This window comes from Bos indicus, chromosome 22, assembly GCF_029378745.1.
Source record: "Bos indicus isolate NIAB-ARS_2022 breed Sahiwal x Tharparkar chromosome 22, NIAB-ARS_B.indTharparkar_mat_pri_1.0, whole genome shotgun sequence".
NCBI lineage: Eukaryota > Metazoa > Chordata > Mammalia > Artiodactyla > Bovidae > Bos > Bos indicus.
This window is the reverse complement of record NC_091781.1, coordinates 41,499,346-41,518,805: the sequence shown is the minus strand read 5'-3', so window position 1 is coordinate 41,518,805 and position 19,460 is coordinate 41,499,346. Positions and strand designations below refer to the sequence as shown.

At 44.0% G+C, this 19,460-nt stretch overlaps 1 protein-coding gene across 9 annotated transcripts in view; it reads right to left on the bottom strand.

Annotated features, from left to right (window-relative positions):
• Positions 1-19,460, bottom strand: part of FHIT (fragile histidine triad diadenosine triphosphatase) — a 1,527,031-nt gene that overhangs the window by 14,372 nt on the left and 1,493,199 nt on the right. For all 9 annotated transcript variants that reach the window (XR_011563133.1, XR_011563134.1, XM_070777132.1 and 6 more), the window contains one exon: positions 11,574-11,679. Coding sequence is in view for 7 of the 9 variants with exons in the window: in XM_070777132.1 (XP_070633233.1) it covers positions 11,578-11,679 (102 nt within the window). In the remaining 2 variants the exon portion in view is untranslated. The remainder of the gene's footprint in view (positions 1-11,573; positions 11,680-19,460) is intronic.

The following is a 19,460-nucleotide window of genomic DNA, read 5'->3' as shown; positions in this document are numbered from 1 at the left end:
TCAGTTTTATCTTATATCAAGCATTCACATATGCCTGGATCTGTTTCTGGGCTTTCTGTCTTGTTTCATCAGTCTGTCTATCCTTTTTCCAACATCATGCTGTCTTAGCTTTTGTAGCCCTATAACAAGTCAGTATCCTTTAGAGTAAGCCCTCCTGTGCTTCTGTCTTTTTTTTTTTTTTTTTAATAGTCTCAGGCTACATTTCCATAAGCATTTTAGAATTAACTTTTAAATCTTTACAAAAAAAGAAAAAAAAAAAGAAACCCATTACCACCAACAAAAATTACAGGAATTTTGATGTGAGTAGCACTGGATTTATAGGTAAATCTGAGAAGACTTGAGTCTTTATAAAATTGAGTCACTCTTATCTCCATTTATTTAATTCCTCAGTAATGGTTCTTAGTAACATTTTACGGTTTTCTACCTAGAAACTTCCATAAATTTTCTTATTTTTTGGTATTTGGTTTCTGAGGTTAATCTAAGCCAACTTTAATCTTTTTCGTTTTCTGTGTGGCTGTTATGGATTGTGTCCTTCCAAAATTCACAGGTTGAAGCTCTAACTCCCAATGTAATAGGACACAGGGCCTTTAGGAGGTGATGGGGTGTGGATGAGGTAGAGGCCCCATGATGGGCTTTGTGTACTTCTCTTCCTCACATGAGGACACAGTCAGCAGGTGGCCGGCTGCAGACCAGGAGGAGGGCTCTTGCCAGAACCCAGATGGATTGGCACCCTTATCTTAGACTTCCAGCCTCTAGCACTGTGAGGAATAATTATCTTTCATTTAAGCTACCCAGTCTACGGCATTTTGTTATGGCAGGCTGAGCTACAACAGTAGCTGAGAAATTCAGAACTTAATAGTCAGAGGCCTGGCTAAGCTTTCTGGTTAATTTTAATCATCTCTCAGTACATTCTTTGGAACGTTCTGCATGTATCATTTTGTCTATGAGCAACAGCAGTTTTATTCTTTCCTTTTTAATCCTTCTAAGTTTTTACTTATGGCTCTTGCTTTACTGCACTAGCTGAGACCTTGTGTAGTCTGTGAAACAGCAGAGCTAATGGCGAATATTTTTATCCATTTGTAATCTCAGATGAATAGTGTTCAACATTTCATCCTTAACTATAAATCCCTTCCTAGATCAAGTTTTTCTAGAACTTTTATATTTATTAAGTTTGAGGTTGGCTTCTGTCTTTTCTTTCCCAGCATCTACTGAGATGCTTGCATCGTTTATTCTTTATTAGCCTGGTGAAAGGCATAAGATATGAAACACGTTGCATTGGTCATAATGTCTCATCCTTTTCATAGACTGTGCACACACACATGCAGTTTATCTGTATGCCTGTCTATCTACCCATAAGGTATCTGTTTGGTATTTGGTTTCTGAGGTTAATCTAAGCCATTAGATTAACATCCATGTTTCCACATGCAATTAGCCTACAATTGCTTTCTGTTATGTTCTTGTCAGGTTTGTGTGTAAGGCAACTCATATAACAAATTGAGAATTGGGAGAGATTTTCTTTTTTTTTTTTTTTCCCTTTTCTCTGCCAGAATTTGTTCCAGCAGTCATAAGATTCTCACTGAAAATCCTACTCAGATTCTTCTGTCTTCATTGTGTGGTAGAATTCACCAGCACAGTTGTCTGGGCCTAACGCTGTCTTTGTGAGATGGGTTTTAGTTCAGGTTTGGGTTCTTCCAGTTCAGTCGCTCAGTCGTGTCTGACTCTTTGCGACCCCATGGACTGCAGAACCCAGGCTTCCCTGTCCATCACCAACTCCCAGAGCTTGCTCAAACTCCTGCCCCTTGAGTCAGAGATGCCATCCAACCATCTCATCCTCTGTCGTCCCCTTCTCTTGCTTTCAGTCTTTCCCAGCATTAGGGTCTTTTCTGACTATGGAGTTCTGTAATAGTTATCAAACTATGCATATTTTATTTTTCACTTTGTGTCACTTTGGGTAAAATAGAAATATGAATTTAAATCCAACCTTCAAGTTTATTGGCCTAAGATTATTCATTATATGCTCTTCTCCTTTTTAATGTGTGCAATAACCAGGAGGATGTTTAGCTTTTAGCTTTTTTCCCAATAAGTGCATAAGAGTCATAATCAAAAAGTAAATTATCCCCTCTAGATATGGGAAAAAGAGAACCCTCTTGCACTGGCAGTGGGAATGTAAATTGATGCAGCTACTATGGGGAACACTATGGAGGTGCCTTAAAAAACTAAAAGTAGAAGTACCATATGACCCAGCAACCCCACTACTGGGCATATACTCTGAGGAAACTATAATTCAAAGAGATACATGCACCACAGTGTTCGTTGCAGCTCTATTTACAATAGCCAGGACATGAAAGCAACCTAAATGTCCATCAACAGTGGACTGGATAAAGAAGATGTGGTGCATATATACAATAGAATAGTACTTGGCCACTAAAAGGAATGAAACTGGGTCATTTGTAGTGACCAGAAAATCAGAGAAAAGTCAGTCAGAAAAACAGATATGTACATTAACACATACATACGGAATATTTTAAAAAGGGTACAGATGACTATTTGTAAGACAAAAATAGAGACAGAAGTAGAGAGCAGACATATGGACACAGCAGGGGGAAGGGGAGTGGGAGGCGGACTGGGGCAGTAGCACTGACATATATGTGCTTCTGTGTGTAAAGCAGCTGGTGGGGAGCTGCCGTGCAGCACAGGGAGTTCTGCTCGGCGCTCTGTGACGACCCAGAGGGGACATACTTATATATTTAAGTATACTTTCCAAGCAGGAATATGGAGTGGGTTGCCACGCCTGCCTCCAAGGGATCTTCCTGACCCAGAGATCAAACCCCCGTCTCTTACATCTTCTGCATTGGCAGGCAGGTTCTTTACCACTAGACAAAAGCTGTTGCCTTTGTCTAATTATTGCTCCTTGGAAAGTAAGCTTTTTTTTTTTTTTCCTTCTTACTATTAAATCTAACAAACTACTCTTTGATTTTCTGCAGTTGTATCATGATGTGCCTAGGTGTGCATTCTACACCCCCACTCTGGGTTTGGAGTGTTCTTGAATTTTTGGATTGGTGACTTGAAAAATTCTCAGCTACTATCTATTTAAGTATACCTTCCACTAGAATTCTATTTTGGAATTGTGCATATCCATTAGACTTTCTCAGTATATTCTATACTTCTGACCTCTCATATTTTTGCCACTCTCCTTTCATCTCTTCATGGTTCTTTAGGGATGTTTTCATTTTGTTGTTGTCCAGTTGCTAAGTTGTGTCTGACTCTGTGCAACCCCATGGGCTGCAGCATTCCAGGCTTCTCTGTCCTTCACCATCTCCTGAAGCTTGCCCAAACTCATGATCACTGAGTTGCTGATGCCATCCAACTATCTCATCCTCTGTCATCCCCTTCTCCTCCTACCTTCAATCTTTCCCAGCATCAGGGCCTTTTCCAACAAGTCAGCTCTTCACATCAGGTGGCCAAATATTGGAGCTTCAGCACCTTCCAATGAATATTCAGGGTTGATTTCCTTTAGGATTACATGGTTTGGTCTCCTTGCTGTTCAAGTGACTCTCAAGAGTCTTCTCCAACACCACAGGTAGAAGAAAGCATCAATTCTTTGATGCTTGGCCTTCCTTATGGTCCAACTCTTACACCCATACATGACTACTGGAAAAACCATAGTTTTGACTGTATGGACCTTTGTTGGCAAAGTGATGTCTCTGCTTTTTAATATGCTGTCTAGGTTTGTCATAGCTTTTCTTCTAAGGAGGAAGCATCTTTTAATTTCATGGCCGCAGTCATCATTTGCAGTGATTTTAGAGTCCAAGAAAATGAAATCTGTCACCGTTTTTCCACTTTTTCCCCTATTTGAGATGAAATGATGGGACCAGATGCTGTATTTTCATGGCTCATCTGTAAGTTCACTAAATCTCTTCTTGCCTGCCAAACTCAGGCTGCTAAATTCATTCACCGAGTTACTGTATTTTTCAGTTACAGAATTTCTATTTGGTTCTTTTTCACATCATCTCTGTATTTTTAATAGATTCTAGCTTTCTGTGGATTTTTTTTTGAGGGGGGCATAATCTAGTCCTTTTCATTCCAAAAGAAAGTAAACAGATTTATTTTAATGGCTGCCTGGTGATTCTAACCTTGTTTATATTAAATTGCCTCCTCATAAGTTGTGTGTGCGTATGTATACTGGTATTGGACATTTCATTTGAAAATATTTATAGAAATAATTTAAGATTTTGGATGGTATTATTTTCTTCCAGAGGTGGTTTTTTCTTTGCTTCTTCCAGGAATTGAATGGGACTAGCACATCAGAATCCCATTAATTCAGTGTCTGGGTCTGGTCTGTTTAGTAATAGAAATGGAAGTCACACTTCTTTCCTGGTGTTCTCAAAACAGCCTGCCCTACAGGTCTTATTCTTTAATTACTTCTTGAACTAATTTCTTACCACTCAAACATTTCCATAATTTATTATCTCTAAAGTGTAATAGAAATCAGAGGCAACATAATGCATCTACGCATTGGCATAGCCGATGGGTCCTTGCAGTTTTCATGGCTCACCACTCATTATAAACTGGAGATAGTAGAACATACTGCAGTGTCTTTTGGATCCTCAGAGAAGAAATAAACCCAGAAGGAGCACAATTTAGAGCTGCTTTTGCTAGCATATCCTGAATTAATTGGTTGTGAGCCTACATGATTTTGCGAGCCCACATGATAACTTACTTAGTGCCGGTGGAATGTCAGAATAATGGAGCACTTCCTATAGAAGAGGTGGCTGAGGCACATTTTAGGCATAGGATGGAGTGAATTGTGTAAATATTAGCTATTATTAAATGATGAGTCAAAGATGATTCAGGTGAATTTTCATAGCTTTTCTTCATATTAACCCCCCATGACCTCTTGGAGGGTCTTCTGTGCTCCCCCACCTTCCTTTACAGCAGAGACAAAGACAAAATGCGAAAAGTAGGAAAGAGAGAAGCAAGTAGACAAAGAAGAGTCTTGGGAGTGGGTAGATATTTGTAGAAGGTTTTGGCCTTATGGGACTATGCAGATTGACATGTGATAAATCATCCATTTCTGGAAATGAGATGAGGATAAGGATGATGGTGATGATAGACTTTATCATCTCACAAGATACAAGTAAAGCTTGAAACTTGAAAAAGTTCCTTTTGGCATTTGGACTGCAGTGTTCTGAAAAGAACTCTGTGCTGATGGATCGTGTAGTTCCAAGATTCAGAAGGGTTAAAATTGACTATGGACAGGAGTCATTTCTATGAACAGTTAAATTAAACCTCAGATGAACAGTTCTGTAGATTCTTTAGCCCTTAGAGGCCTGGAAAGCTTCTGCCTGAACTATTGGGTATATTTTATAGAAAGCTAGATCTTGGTAAAACATTTTAAAAATAATGAAACTGAACTAAAAACCCATTTTGGAACTATGAGGTGGACTTATTTCAAAAACTGTTTCTAAAAGGGAGGGTTAAAGTATAACTAAATGGTTTTTCCTTGGAGTTATGATAAAATTATTTAATGGGATGTTGTTGCTCGGTCACTCAGTCATGTCCAGCTCTTTGTGACCCAATGGACTGCAGCACGCCAGGCTTCCCTGTCCTTCACCATCTCCTGGAACTTGCTCAAACTCATGTCCATTGAATCAGTGGTGCCATCCAATCATCTCATCCTCTGTTTCCCCCTTCTCCTCTTACCCTCACTCTGTCCTGGCATCAGGATCTTTTATGTTGAGTCAGCTCTGTGCATCAGGTGGCCGAAGTATTGGATCTTCAGCTTCAGCATCAGTCCTTCCAGTGAATATTCAGGACTGATTTCCTTTAGGACTTACTGGTTTGATCTCTTTGCAGTCCAAGGGACTCAAGAGTCTTCTCTAGCACCACAGTTTGAAAGCATCAATTTCTGGTGCTCAGTGTTCTTTAATGGGATAGTAGATTTTACTATTTCTAAAGTCTCTATGATTCTATGGTTTATTACTCCCAGTTTAGACCATAGGGACTTGATTTATATTTAGCTAATCCAAATAACTGAATTTTAAAATCCTTGCTACTGAAATCTGGTTCTGTAAACATACTCTACACAGAAGGAAGGGAGAGTCAGCATAATTCAGTAGAAAGATGCACAGCAGAGAAAGAAAAAGCAAACTAAACTATCTTTTCTTGCTTTACTTAAGGTGATGGATCCTTTATCTAAAGAGATTTAGAACATCGTACTAAAGTATCAGTAGGGCAAGGCGGCATCTCTTACTCTCTTCAAGTATCAATTTGGGGATGGGCTGAAAGAGTGATGGCAACGACTTTTGCTGGTATTGATGATGCCCCAACATGGGCCTTACCTCGTAGGTTTAGCACTGAATTGGCCAAGGAGCTGAAGTTACTCTTCCTCCTCCACAAGGAAATAGGAGTAGTCTGACCTGCTCCTTGGGTCTTTTTCATGGGAGGCTGGAGAGCTGAGAGGACACCCTCGTGGAGGAGGCTGAGATTTTTTCTAAGTGGATGGGGTCGATTTCAAAAGGTACAATTGAGTGGTCAGAACATGTACTCAGTAAGTAAACCTGTCCTTTCTTGTCCACCTCGACTGTCCATGAGTATATGATATGATATGTGTGGTCCAGTGGCTGAAATTATGGTGATTTTTCAAAAATTCTAGTGTCCAGATTTTGCTTTGACAGTGCATCTGTAGCTACTAATCATGCCGTTTTGGGCTGACTCAGTTGCTTTGCAATTGCAGGGCTCTGTTCTGAGTAAATGAGAGGCAGCCAATTATCTACAAAATAATGGTGTGCACAGAGGAGGGTTTGATGAATTACAGAAGATCTCTGCTGACACAACAGGGTGTGGAGGCCCGCTCCACTATGGCTTGCTAACAGTCAGGGGCGATGCTTGCAGGTTTTACAAACAACACACCCCACTAAATTCCATCCCGGGGTGGGAGTGGGGACAGGAAGTGATAATATACAATGGTGTGGAGAGGCAGCCAACCCAAGAATTAAATACCTAGAGGGAAATTTAAAAAGAAAAAAAACTGTGAAACTGTGTTCCAGGAAGGGCTTCACTGGTGGCTCAGCTGGTAAAGAAACTGCCTGCAATGCGGGAGACCTGGGTTTGATCCCTGGGTTGGGAAGATCCCCTGGAGAAGGGAAAGGCTACCCACTCCAGTATTCTGGCCTGGAGAGTTCCATGGACTGTATAGTCCATGGGGTCGCAAACAGTCTCAGACATGACTGAGTGACTTTCACTTCACTTCAGGAAGGAATGCAAAGTTAGAAAAAAATGCTGATCCACTGCCATCTAATGTGATTTAGAACAAAGACTAAAAGCCGTCACAGAACACCTTCCCAGGAACTCAGCCCTGTGCGGGGAGGCGATGCATAAATTCACCTAAGCAGAGGGCACATGCTGAATTCGGGAGCCAGAGGATTGCTGACCTCACCAGGGATCTGTCATGTGGACGGTGAGGCCACCACGGCTTCATCCACAACCCCTAGGCTGCTGCTGGCTCTTCCTCTGAGTGCTGAAGGCAGCATCTGCTTTGTACTATTGCTTAAGCAACTGCCAACTCGCAGCCACTCTTCTGCTCAGCCAAGGATTCAGAGTGGCCAAAACACCAAGGCATCCCTCAGGGGTGTATGGAAAGATCAGGAAAAGTCTTCTGCACAACTAAGCCCATGTTGGCACTGTGGTGGTTTCAAGAGGCAGAGGACACAGTTTCTGGTTTGGGAATGTTTGTCTCTGTGGTCGTGTGGTGGTCAGGCTGAGGATTAATCCGGGCCTCTGCATAAGGACGCTGTAGAACAGGGTTGGTTACTTACTGAGGGCTTGCTAGGTTTTCCCACACCAGACACTACGCAGAGGGTGGTTGCCTGTCACAGTCCTGTTTCCTAGCTGGGGCATCTCCTGTGGCCTGGCTGCAGCGTGACCAGGGAGGCAGGTACCCAAGTGGCTGGGATTCACAGTAATGGTAACAAAGTCCAGCAGGGGAGGGACGTCCTCACGGAGGAACCAGGGAGGCCAGCAGACCAGGGGAAGAGGCTTAAGACACAACTTGGAAGATATAGGAGAGCTGGGGGAGGGTGGCAGTGCTGACTGGAGCCACAGGGTCTTCTACCCAAGGTGAACAGTAAGAGATGAAGGGAAAGCCCTTGGAGGTGGGGCTGTCTGCGTGCAGATCTGAGCTCCACCGCTTAGTAGCCACTACCTTGCAATAGCGCTTAGCATCACTGAGTCTTGTCATCACCTGCAAGGAGGGATAATAAGAGAACCTATGTTGTCTATCAAGTCTCAGTAATGGTGGCGGTAATCATCCATTTCGGAGCTGAGCCCTGCCGTGCCTGCCTCCCTGCGTGCTGTGAAGTGTGCGGTCGTGCAGAGTGAGCAGCACCAGGGTCCTCAGACGGGCTCTGCCTGACACTGACTTGCTGATGAGGGAATACTCAGGAAAGCCTGGAGAGGACAAGGATATCTGGATTTCAGATACTGTCGTGAAGTCTAGGTATGTCCATGTCTTACAGGACAGCCCTATTTATTAACCAACCTCAGAAAGTTCCATGAACCTCTTAACACTGTATGAACATTTGGTGCGTTGATGCATTTTGAAAAGCGAGGAGAGTGGGTATCAAAGAACCAGATTAACCAACCCCATGATCAGGTTTCCTGAAAGGAACGTTTCCTTTCCCCTTTGTCTCTAAAGAGAACGACACCGGGTCTCTCTCTCTTACTATAGGAGGTGATGCCCTTGGCAAAATCTGTGTTGCTGTTCACTCAGTCGTGTCTGACTCTTTGCAACCCCGTGGACTGCAGCACGCCAGGCCTCCCTGTCCATCACTATCTCCTGGAGCTTGCTCAAACTCATGTCCATTGAGTCCATGATGCCATCCAAACCATGTCACCCTCTGTAGCTCTGCTTTTTCCCAGTAGCATTCTGGACACCTCCCTAGCCACGGGCTCACCTTCTGGTGTCATATCTTTTTGCTTTTTCATACTGTTCATGGGGTTCTCAAGGCAAGAACATGGAAGGGGTTTGCCATTCCCTTCTCCAGGTGGTGAAATCTTAGGCCTATGTTTAGTCCCTCGCCTCCAAGTTACTCATCCTGTGCTCTTTGGCCTCCCTCCCATTTCCACTTCCCACAGCTGGCTGCTGGGAAATCTGAAGGTGATTTGTTTGGTCTGTAGCCAAACATCCTTAAAGAGAGATATTACTGTGAGTTCATTCAGAAGCCCATAGGCTCTCTGGCAATAGTTTGTGTAACAAGTTAAGGGGAATATCTTTCTGAAAAGACTTACAAGGCAAGTTGATTCACATGGAAGACAGGCGATGTTAGGCCCCAAGGCAAGACAGAAGCAAAAGCTGACAAAGCAAAGCATTCCAGAAACTCAGCTATGAAGTTTCAATTCTCTTAAACAGTCCAGAAAACACACTGTAAGACAGAATCCTACAACTGAGCAAGCCTCAGGAAGAGCCTGCAGTGTTCCCGCCTGGCCCTGAAAGTGCCTGTTACATAGGAAAGCCAGAAAGGGGAAAAAAAAAAAAACAACTCAGACTAGAAAGTGGTGACACTATTTGAAGAGGACAGAACTTGCAGAAGAGGAATAGAAAGACGTCTGTAGTCATGGCCATAGGCCTGTGTTCTTAGGTAAACTAGCTTGGTCCTACGGTGGGGAGACAAGGGAAGAAAGGGAGAAATGAGAAGGTGAACGGCGGTGGAGAAGATTAAAAATAAAATATCAATTCATACTGATGCATGGCAAAAACCATCACAATATTGTAAAGTGATTATCCTCCAATTAAATAAAATTTTAAAAAGTCAGCTTCCGCTCCCACCACGCTGTATCCCTTCAGGCAAGTGGGTGAAGAGCTGACAAGCCACTGACGTGGAGAAGGCAGTGGCTTTCTATAATGCCGAGGCCGGAGGCAGCATCGATGTGAGCAATCCCTGGGGGTGTGAGGGGGTGTGTGTTTGATACTGGGTCTCTAAGGAATTAGAATATTAAAGAGTGTGGCAGGGAGAAAGACCAGGAAATGCACATTTATTTTAAACTAAAACAGACTTACATCTCCAAATGAAAACCTAATACCACAACCAATGTTTTGTAGCTAAAAACCATGCTCATTAAGTGCTTGATACAATTTTATATAATGCAATTGCTACCAATATTTGTTCACTAATTGCATTTTTAATTTGTACCTGATCTACTTCAGCTGCTTATAATATAAACACATTTACACAAGACCAGATGAAACAGACAGTTTTAAAACAGAAAAACAACGTAGAGAAGAGGCTCTTTATTTGGGGTCCATAATCCCTGCAGAGATTTATTAACAGGGTTGTCAGATAAAAGACCCAGTTTAATTTGAATTTTAGATAACGAATAATTCTCTTACTCAAAGTAGGCCCCAGTACTGTTTATTAATATTGATACCTTTCAGAAGATGCCTGAACTCCTTAACATTGCGTACAGACGTGAAAAGGAGATTAGCTATCGCTTTCTATCAGTCTCAAATCTGTGATCTCCCAGTAGTTAAACATCATTAATGTGAAGAGGTAACTCTCTTTCCCTGTGGCCTGATCTTCCTGACAGCCAAGGCTGACGGGAAACAGAAAGATACTTTACCAAACAGCTGCCAGGAGAGGTGTGTGTGCGCTTAGTCTTTCAGTAATGTCCCTCAGTCCTGTCCAACTCTTTGCGACCCCATGGGCTGTAGCCTGCGAGGCTCCTCTGTCCATGGGATTCTCCAGGCCAGAATACTGGAGTGGGTTGCCGTGCCCTCCTCCAGGGGTCGAATCCAGGTCTCCCGCATTACAGGCGGATTCTTTACCTTGTGAACCACCAGAGGAGACCCAGTGAAAGCAGAGTCTGCCTGAGCATGGCTGAGCTGGTTGTGAGCTCTAAGCTGCAAGCTTGAAACAGAAATCTGAGCCTAAGGGCAGTGTGACTTCCTGGGAGGGTTTGGATTTTTTATTCTTTTCTTAATTGGTGAATAATTGCTTTACAATATTGTGATGGTTTCTGCCATACATCAACATGAATCAGTCATAGGGGTACATATGGTCCCTTCCCTCTTGAACCTCCCTCCCACCGCTCTAGATTGTCACAGAGCACCTGCAACTTCTCAGTAGCTATCTATTTACACATGGTAATGTATGTACTTCAATGCTACTCTCTCAATTTGTCCCACCCTCTTACGCACTGTAGTGGGATGGCTGAGTCATATGGTAGTTTAATTCATAGTTTTTAAGAGGTTTGCCTTAGAGACTATCTCCAGTTGCTTTGTAGAGACTAGATTGGAGAGGACAGAGGGGACAAGGGCCTGGGCAGGAAGGACAGGAACAGAGGGGAGAGGTACAGAGAGGTGGTGTGGAAGTGAGACCCCCAGGTTGGACTAAGTGGCTCAAGGGTCAGAGTCCCCCGCACTCTGGCTTTAAAGTTTGTGCAGCCACCACCGGTGCCAGGGAAGTACGCGGGGCTGCTTCCCCGCCCCCACCCATGCTGGGCAATGAGCCCCGATTCCCGATTCCCGGGAGGCGCCAGCAGGGTCTGCGCGCTGCTGAAGTAAACTGCAGTCTTACCGTGTCACTGAAAGTAGACCCTCAGCGCTGCAGCCTCAGCTGCCATTTCCTCCTCTGACCGCCACAAGGCTGGGGAGTCTTTATCCTCTCTGTCGTGTTTCTCGAGCTTTGGAGGAAAAAAAAAGAAAGAAAAAAGACTCTTGTGGGATCTTCCTTTGGAACATTTATTGTGGGGATCAAAATAGCATTTCCAAATCAGCAGCTGGGGCACATATCTTTTCATTGTATTACTTGGCTAAGAATCCCCCTGCAATGCAGGAGACCCAGGTTCGATCCCTGGGTCGGGAAGATCCTCTGGAGAAGGGCATGGCAACCCACGCCAGTATTCTTGTTTGGAGAACCCCATGGACAGAGGAGCCTGGTGGGCTACAGTTCATGTGGTCGCCAAGAGTCGGACAGGACCAAGGGACTAAGCACAATTACTTGCCGAAATCCGAAAATAGGGAAGGGTTTTGTGTAAAAATCCACATTTCTAACTCCTGTAACACAATAACTAGATTACTCTACACTGGGGGCAGTTCACCGCCTTGTAATGATGCACTGAGGTTGGGAGTGGTGGTCACAGACTGGGGGGCATCCTGCCATTTACCAAAACCCCCACCACCTTCTAAAATTATGCTTGACCAGGATCATCCGTTCTTTTCACTTCCCAGCCCCTGAAGACACTGTGTTGGCCACCTACCCACGATCATTTCCCAAGCTTGCCTGTGGTTAACCTACCTTCTCTTCAGCTTCGCCTCTCTTATATGAGCTCTGAGCAGTTTTGCTCACTGAACCAAAATGGCGCAGGCTAATTGATGATAATAATAGAAGCGCCGTGCGTACTGAGTAAGAGATAAGAGTTGGTGCTGCTGTGTAGTGGCTAAGTTGTGTCTGGCTCTCTTGCCACCCACGGACTGTAGCCCACCAGAGTCCTCTGTCCATTGGATTCTCCAGGCAAGAGTACTGGAATGGGTTGCCATTTCCTACCTCAGAGGATCTTCCTAGATTCTTTACCAGTGAGTGACCTGGGAATTCTGAAGAAATAAGAGTGTGTACATTAAAGAAGCTTCAAGCCTGCAAATGGTTAAAAAAAAAAAAAAAAACCCACTGAGGAAAGGAATTAAATGAGGAGGCATCAAAAAACAGTCTTAGTCAAAAGAACCCTTTTAAAATCCTCTTCATATACCCATATTTATTAAAAAATATGTATTTTGTGTATGTCTCAGGTTTACATACTGAGTGAGTAAAATTTCAGTTCTATCAGAGAGAGAGAGGGGATGCTGTCAGAATGTTCTTCATTAGAAGAGCTCAATTCCCCCTTAATCTCCTATGCGGTTTAGTTTTATTAACTAAATTTGTTATTCCTGTCTGTAGCTGTAGACACTGTACAATGCTGAGGGTATACATTTCTCCACAGGAGGCACAGTGCAGTATTTCACAGTAAGTCATCTGAGGAGACTGGGGCCAGCTATTTAACAGCACCAATGATGGCTCGTATTTACAATGCGAAGGGCCATTTCTTCCTCTTCATGTATTATTTCCTTGTGCATCATTTCACTTCATTCTTACAATAGCCGATACACGAGGCAGGCACTACCTCGCTCCTTCTTCAGTTCAGTTCAGTCTCTTGGTCGTGTCCGACTCTGCGACCCCATGGACTGCAGCACACCAGGCTTCCCTGTCCATCACCAACTCCTGGAGCTTGCTCAGACTCATGTCCATCGAGTCGGTGATGCTGACTCCTTCTTACCAAGGAAGAAACTGAAGTCTGAGGAAGTTCAGTCACCTATCAGAGATCACCCAGCCAGGAGCAGTAGTGCTGGGGGTGTTCCCCACAGTTTTTGCCTTTTTAAAATCTCTCCTGAGGAAGTGCAGCGCCACCAGAGAGCCAACAGTTCCACAGATCCTGCCCCCCAGGTACCATGACCCAAAGGTCAGATCCTCCGACAAAGAATCTTAGCGACTCGGGCAAGTTGCACAATTGAAATAGCGGAGTTTGCAATCTAAGGCCCCAGTCACTCCCACCCTAACCCAGAGACCCCCACCCCAGCAACTTGCAGCAAATGGAGAAATGTCCCCAGTGTTTCAGAGCCAACTTTGATACAGAAGGAAAAACAGTGGGGGGACCTAGACACTGGTGGGGTGAGTGTGAGCCTAAATGAGGTTCATTAGCATGTACCCCAGCCACGAATGTTTATGAGGGTCATGGATCTTCTGCTCCATATCTGGCTGCCAGCACGCTGGTTTTACACTTTGCCACATAGATTTAATTTCCCTTAGTGGAAGAAAACCACATTAAGAAGTCATTTCCTTCCTCTGCAGAGGCAGAGATGACGCAATGGCTACAGGCGAGTCAAACGGGATTGCTATTTTTCTCCTCAAGAACTAATTTTCATTTTGATACTAGCTTTAGGTCTGTTATAAATCCATCTTGTAACTATTTCAGTAGGATGACAGAGAACAATGCAAAGCCCGGAAAATATGGCCTCTCCACTTCTGGTACTGCCGTCGGAAGACGGAGAAATCAAGCATTAAGTGGCCTCATCAAGGCAGATCGCACCAGATGAATCCAAATAATTTAGAGCCTGCAAACGGTAATGCCTCCTTGGTTATCAGGCTACCGTCTGTTATAGTCATATGCCTCCCAGATGGCAGCATCATGCCAATGCTTAGAAAGTTGTTTATGGGAAATAGGAAATAAGTAAAACAAAAACGAATGGTATTTGCAGAGCTCTATGGTATATGGTTTTTAAAACCTAGGGGTTTCTAGTCCTAAAAGTCCCCGATGGAAGCATGTGGCTTTCTTCAGAACAGCCATGCTCAACCCTGGCTGCCCACAGGAATCACAGAGAGAACTTTAAAAACTACAGATGGTGGCTCTGCCCCAGGGGTTCAGGTTTAATTGGTCCAGGGGGGCAGCCTGGCAGGTGGGGACTGTTTTCAAACCTCTCAGGCAATTCTCAGGTGCACTTGCAGTCAAGAAACAGTGTGTTTGGGAGAAGTTTGTGTGCACAGATAGAACCCACATATATTACAGAAAGAATATTATACATTGGCCTTTAAGCCCATTGTTTGCGACTCAACAGTATGGTGGCTTTCCTTGGCAACCTCTGCTCTGGAACTGCCCTTTTTCTCTATCCAAGGATCATCTGAGCCACAAGGCTCTTTTCCCAGCTACATCAGGATGCTGGTCTGGTGCGGGAGCTTTTGAATTCATGTAGAGTCTGCAGGAATAGGGAGCCTGGGAGAGGCCTGGTGAGCAAGCCTCATGTCCTGGAAGAGCTGCCTGGGTGACTTAGAAATGAATTGTGCTGTCGGTCAGAGTAAGGTTCTGTTTCCCCAAGCAGCCCAAGAACCTGCTGGCTGGAAACCACTGCCTAGCTAACTAACAGATAAGCCCTAATCATGACTCTAAACAGCGCCTTATCCAAAGGCACTATTTGCCTCAAGTGACCTTCAATGGTGGAGGAGGGGATGGCAACCCATTCAAGTATTCTTGACTGGAGGAGCCCGGCGGGTTATAGTCCATGGGGTTGCAAAGAGTCAGACATGACTGAGCACGCATGTACCCATGAGCTTTAATGGAGGGGTTTCACTTAGAAGAACTTTCCAGATTACCTTAGACCATCCATAGGGAAAGGCAGTGACTACTTATTCATCCACCAGATACTTATGGTGTCCTTGCAGTGCCAGGGCACAGCCCTCGCACGAATGCACCTACCAGACTGACTCCTCTACTGCCCTCATGCACCACCCAGGTGGGGAAGGTAACACCAAACAGTTGCTTACAGATGAGATGGGCCTTACCACGCGAGAACAGTGCTGGGCAGGGCTCACCTAGCCTGAAAGGCTTCTGAGAAGTGACTTCGTTTCACAAGGAAAGAAAGAGACTGTTAGAATAAAGAGCGATGGTGGCAGTGGGGAGTGGCGATTACCCTAAGGAACTTCCAGCAAGGGCTCTCCAAGAAGATGAGAAGTGCAAGCTCTCTACCCTCTCTCTGCCTCAGCTTCCCCCTCCGTAAAAGGAGGGAAGAGGTCTTTATGCTGATATGCATGATAGTAAGGGGTGTTGGGTGTTTGCGGCTGCTGCTACTATTACTATCATTATAGTTGTTGTTGTTATAGGCTGGATACACTGTCCCCTGACAGCGATCAATGATCAACCCACAGAGGTTGTCTCTAGGCATAAGAGTACCTTTACTATCTTCATGGTTTTCCAGGGACCTTTATCTTTTAAACCTTAACTACTGTGTGGAAGGATTAGCAGTCATCATCAGAATTAAAACTGAACCAACTCATCTAATGAGACATTCAGGTCTGAGGAGGAAACTCAGCCCCTTCAGTCATGAAATACCGGCAATAACCCCTTCCTCTCAGAGTGGTTGTAAGAAGCGAATGAAGTATTAATGGAGGCTCCTGACTGGTAAAGGTTAAGACCCTGGAGTGAAAGCATGTGGAGAAGGTCAAATGCAGTCACAATTACCCTGGGAAGATAGACGCCGGATTCAGCAAATAAAAGTACAGGGCATCCAGATAATTTGTTTTTAGTATATCTCATGCACTATTTGGGACATACTTATACTAAAAAATATTCAGAGTTTATCTGAAATCAAATTTAACTGGACATCCTGTATTTTATCTGGCAGCTCATGTATTTTATATGGCAACTCAGGGTCTCAGAGACCCCTTGGAAAGGTACACTTGGAATAGGAAATGCTTGGTTTTATTTCAGTTGTTCCCTAAACTACCTAGCTGTAAATCCTGGAAAAGATAGAGAAGACTGTGTGAAGGAAGGTCAGATTCAAGGCTAGCATTTTATGCACTCTGGGGCTTATTATTATTTTTGCATGAAATGCAGAGGAAATTACCAGCACTGTTTAAATGGCAAAGTTCATCTGTTCTCAGATGTTAAAATGTTCACATTTTAACATCTCTGAAATCACAGCATGTCCTACCATCAATGCTGCTAAGCTGCTAAGTCGCTTCAGTCATGTCTGACTCTGTGTGACCCCATAGACGGCAGCCTACTAGGCTCCTCTGTCCCTGGGATTCTCCAGGCAAGAGTACTGGAGTGGGTTGCCATTGCCTTCTCCGATCAATCGTCTGACATAGTTTCATTGGCAGTGTTTTTTTTTCTTATTAGTACATAAAATAACAGTTTGAATTAACTTCTTTCAAATACAGTGTCTGGGATTCAGCGTCCTAGAGTTCCCCCTCTTGCCCCTCTGCAGCGGGGCCACAGCATGAAATGATGAATACAATACACTCAGCGCCTAGGCTCCTGTAACACTTATGCCTTCCCTTATCTTTACACAACAGCGAGACTTGAAACTCTTTTCAGAAGCATGGTTCTTTGGAGGAAGGCTCATGCCAAAGTTACAAAGTTTGCAGAAACTTGAACCAAAGTCTTTATTCACATTCTACAGAGGGGAGTCTGTGAGGGCTCTGCGAAGTGAATTCTATTTCTATGCAACTTTGAAAAGAGGTTCAAGAAAAAAAAAAAAAAAACAATGTATCTGCAGTCATCCTGCTTTATCTGCCTGAAAGGATTTCTGGGGAAGGTAGTGTTAACAGGATTCCTGATTGAAGTGTGGATACGTGTCAACTTTGACACTGGGCTGCTTCCTGTCCTCTAAGTGTGTTCTCCTGAGGCGTGAGGGGCAGTGCTTAATTCCGCAATTTAATGCTCAAACTGCCTTGACTATTGACATCTTTACAGGTTCATAATGGAATACAGTGGGCAGAATGATTCACAATAATTTAAATGTTTTCTCAGAATTTAGAACTAATCTGTAGTAGTGTCTTCAGAGAGCAAACAATTTAAAACCACTCCTTAAAGAAGCCAGTGGCTGAATACAAACTTGGGTGGTGTTCTAAAATTCATTAGTATCTTTCCTTGTTAGTTTTATAAAACAATATAAAGAGCAGAGAAACCATTTCTTATGGTTGGTGGTTCTGTTTAGACAGGTGTTTATATAAACATTGCAAGGAAAATAATTTCAGTGGGAAGTAAATCTTTGTTTATTTTTTAGATCTGATTCTGTATTACTGCTTTCAGTTTAGACAACAAGCATTTCCTGACTACATGATATATTCCAGGCACTGTTCTAGGTCTTCTGAACATTATAAAGATGCAGGAGACAAAAATCTTTGCCTGCTGGAGTCTTGCCACCCAACAGGGCAGAGAGATTCATACACACATCATTTAGTCCAAGGCAGTATGGTATAAACACTGGACCAGAAGTTCTCCCATAGTTCTCTCAGGATATATAAAGGAGAGAGTAATTCTTACTGGGGTAGGGTCTACAGTTGACTCTAAAAAATCAGGATTTGCCCTGGCTTCAAAGATGGTGATGGGATTTTAAGGACAAAGTTGTTTTGGGGAATGGGAATAGCTTCAGAAAATGCATGAGGCATTGGCCAGATCTCTTGTAACTTGTGCCCATTGCCAGCTTCACCATCCACTTGTACTGCTCTTTACTTTCTGACAATCCCGCCTTGGCATCCTAGCCATGCTCACCCATCTGTCAAAGCTGTTGAGAGATCGTGCACTCAGTTGCCATTTTGTGAAGACTTAGCATTCCATGGTTAAAAGATGGGACCCACAGCCCAGTGGCCCAGAAGACGGCCTCCATCCTGCAGTTCAGAGCTGCACACAGGTTAGTACCCTATCAAGACAGATGTGTGTGTGTGTACATGCTAGTTGCTTTAGTTGTGTCTGACTCTGTGCGACCCCATGGACTGTAGCCCAACAGGCTCCTCTGTCCATGGGATTTCCCAGGCCAGAATCCTGGAGTAGTTGCCATTCCCTTCTCCAGGGGATCTTCCCAGCCCAGGGATCGAACCCATGTCTCTTACATCTCCTGCATTTACCACTTAGCATCACCTGGGAAGCCCCACTGATATAGATGCTCCATTCCTAATCACCTTTCTGTCTGCCGAGTAATCTAAGTTTCTGTCGGTACCAGCTTGCCCTGAAGATGGTACCAGTGTGACTTCTCCCAGAATGAGAGGTACCATCCAGACTCTAGCTAGAATACAAGACTGCTTTGTGTGGATCTTACTTATTTGAGGCTTATCTCCCATTTATGATGTCATCTCAAATTTCCCTTTAAAGTAAATTTAAGTTACAAATGAGTCGATTTGGACAATGTATTAGGTAAAAACGTGGGAAATATGCCATAAAACACGGCACTAACCTTGGGAGATGGTCCAGAGGTGGGAGATGTGCTCGACATCAGGAAGCCTGGGCCTTTGAGAACATGAACTGGACACATGAGGTGGCTGTGTCTACTGAGTTGTGCAGAAGGCATCAGAATGTGTGTTTTTTAATGATAGATGCTTAGAAGTCAAAATGATGTTGTAGTATAAGAGGTCCGAGGAGAATCAGAGCATAGTGATGTGCAGGGATGCTGGAGCGTTGGGCAGGGGGTTTGGAGCAAGGTCTCATGCAGAGGTGATACTTCAGCTGCGACATGAGCAATGATTAGATGTCCATGAAGCAAGAGGCTATGCAGACAGCAAGTGCAGAGCCTTGAGGGAAAAGGAACCTTGGCATTTGGGTAACTGGCTAGAAGAGTGAGTGCAGGAGATAGCTGACCATTTACAGCTGGTGGGAATGGCTGGGGGTGTGCATTTTATTTTTGGTGTGATACCAGTCACTCAGTCCTGTCCGATTCTTTGCAACACCATGGAGTGTAGCCTGCCAGGCTCCTCTGTCCATGGAATTCTCCAGGACAGAATACTGGAGTGGGTTGCCATTTCCTTCTCCAGGGGGTCTTCCTGACCCTGGGATCAAACCCGGTCTCCTGCAATACAGGTGGATTGTTTACCATCTGTGCCGCCGGGAAATTGATGAGAAGAGTTAAAGGTGTAGAAGCAGAGAAGTAAAAGCACCGAAGTACC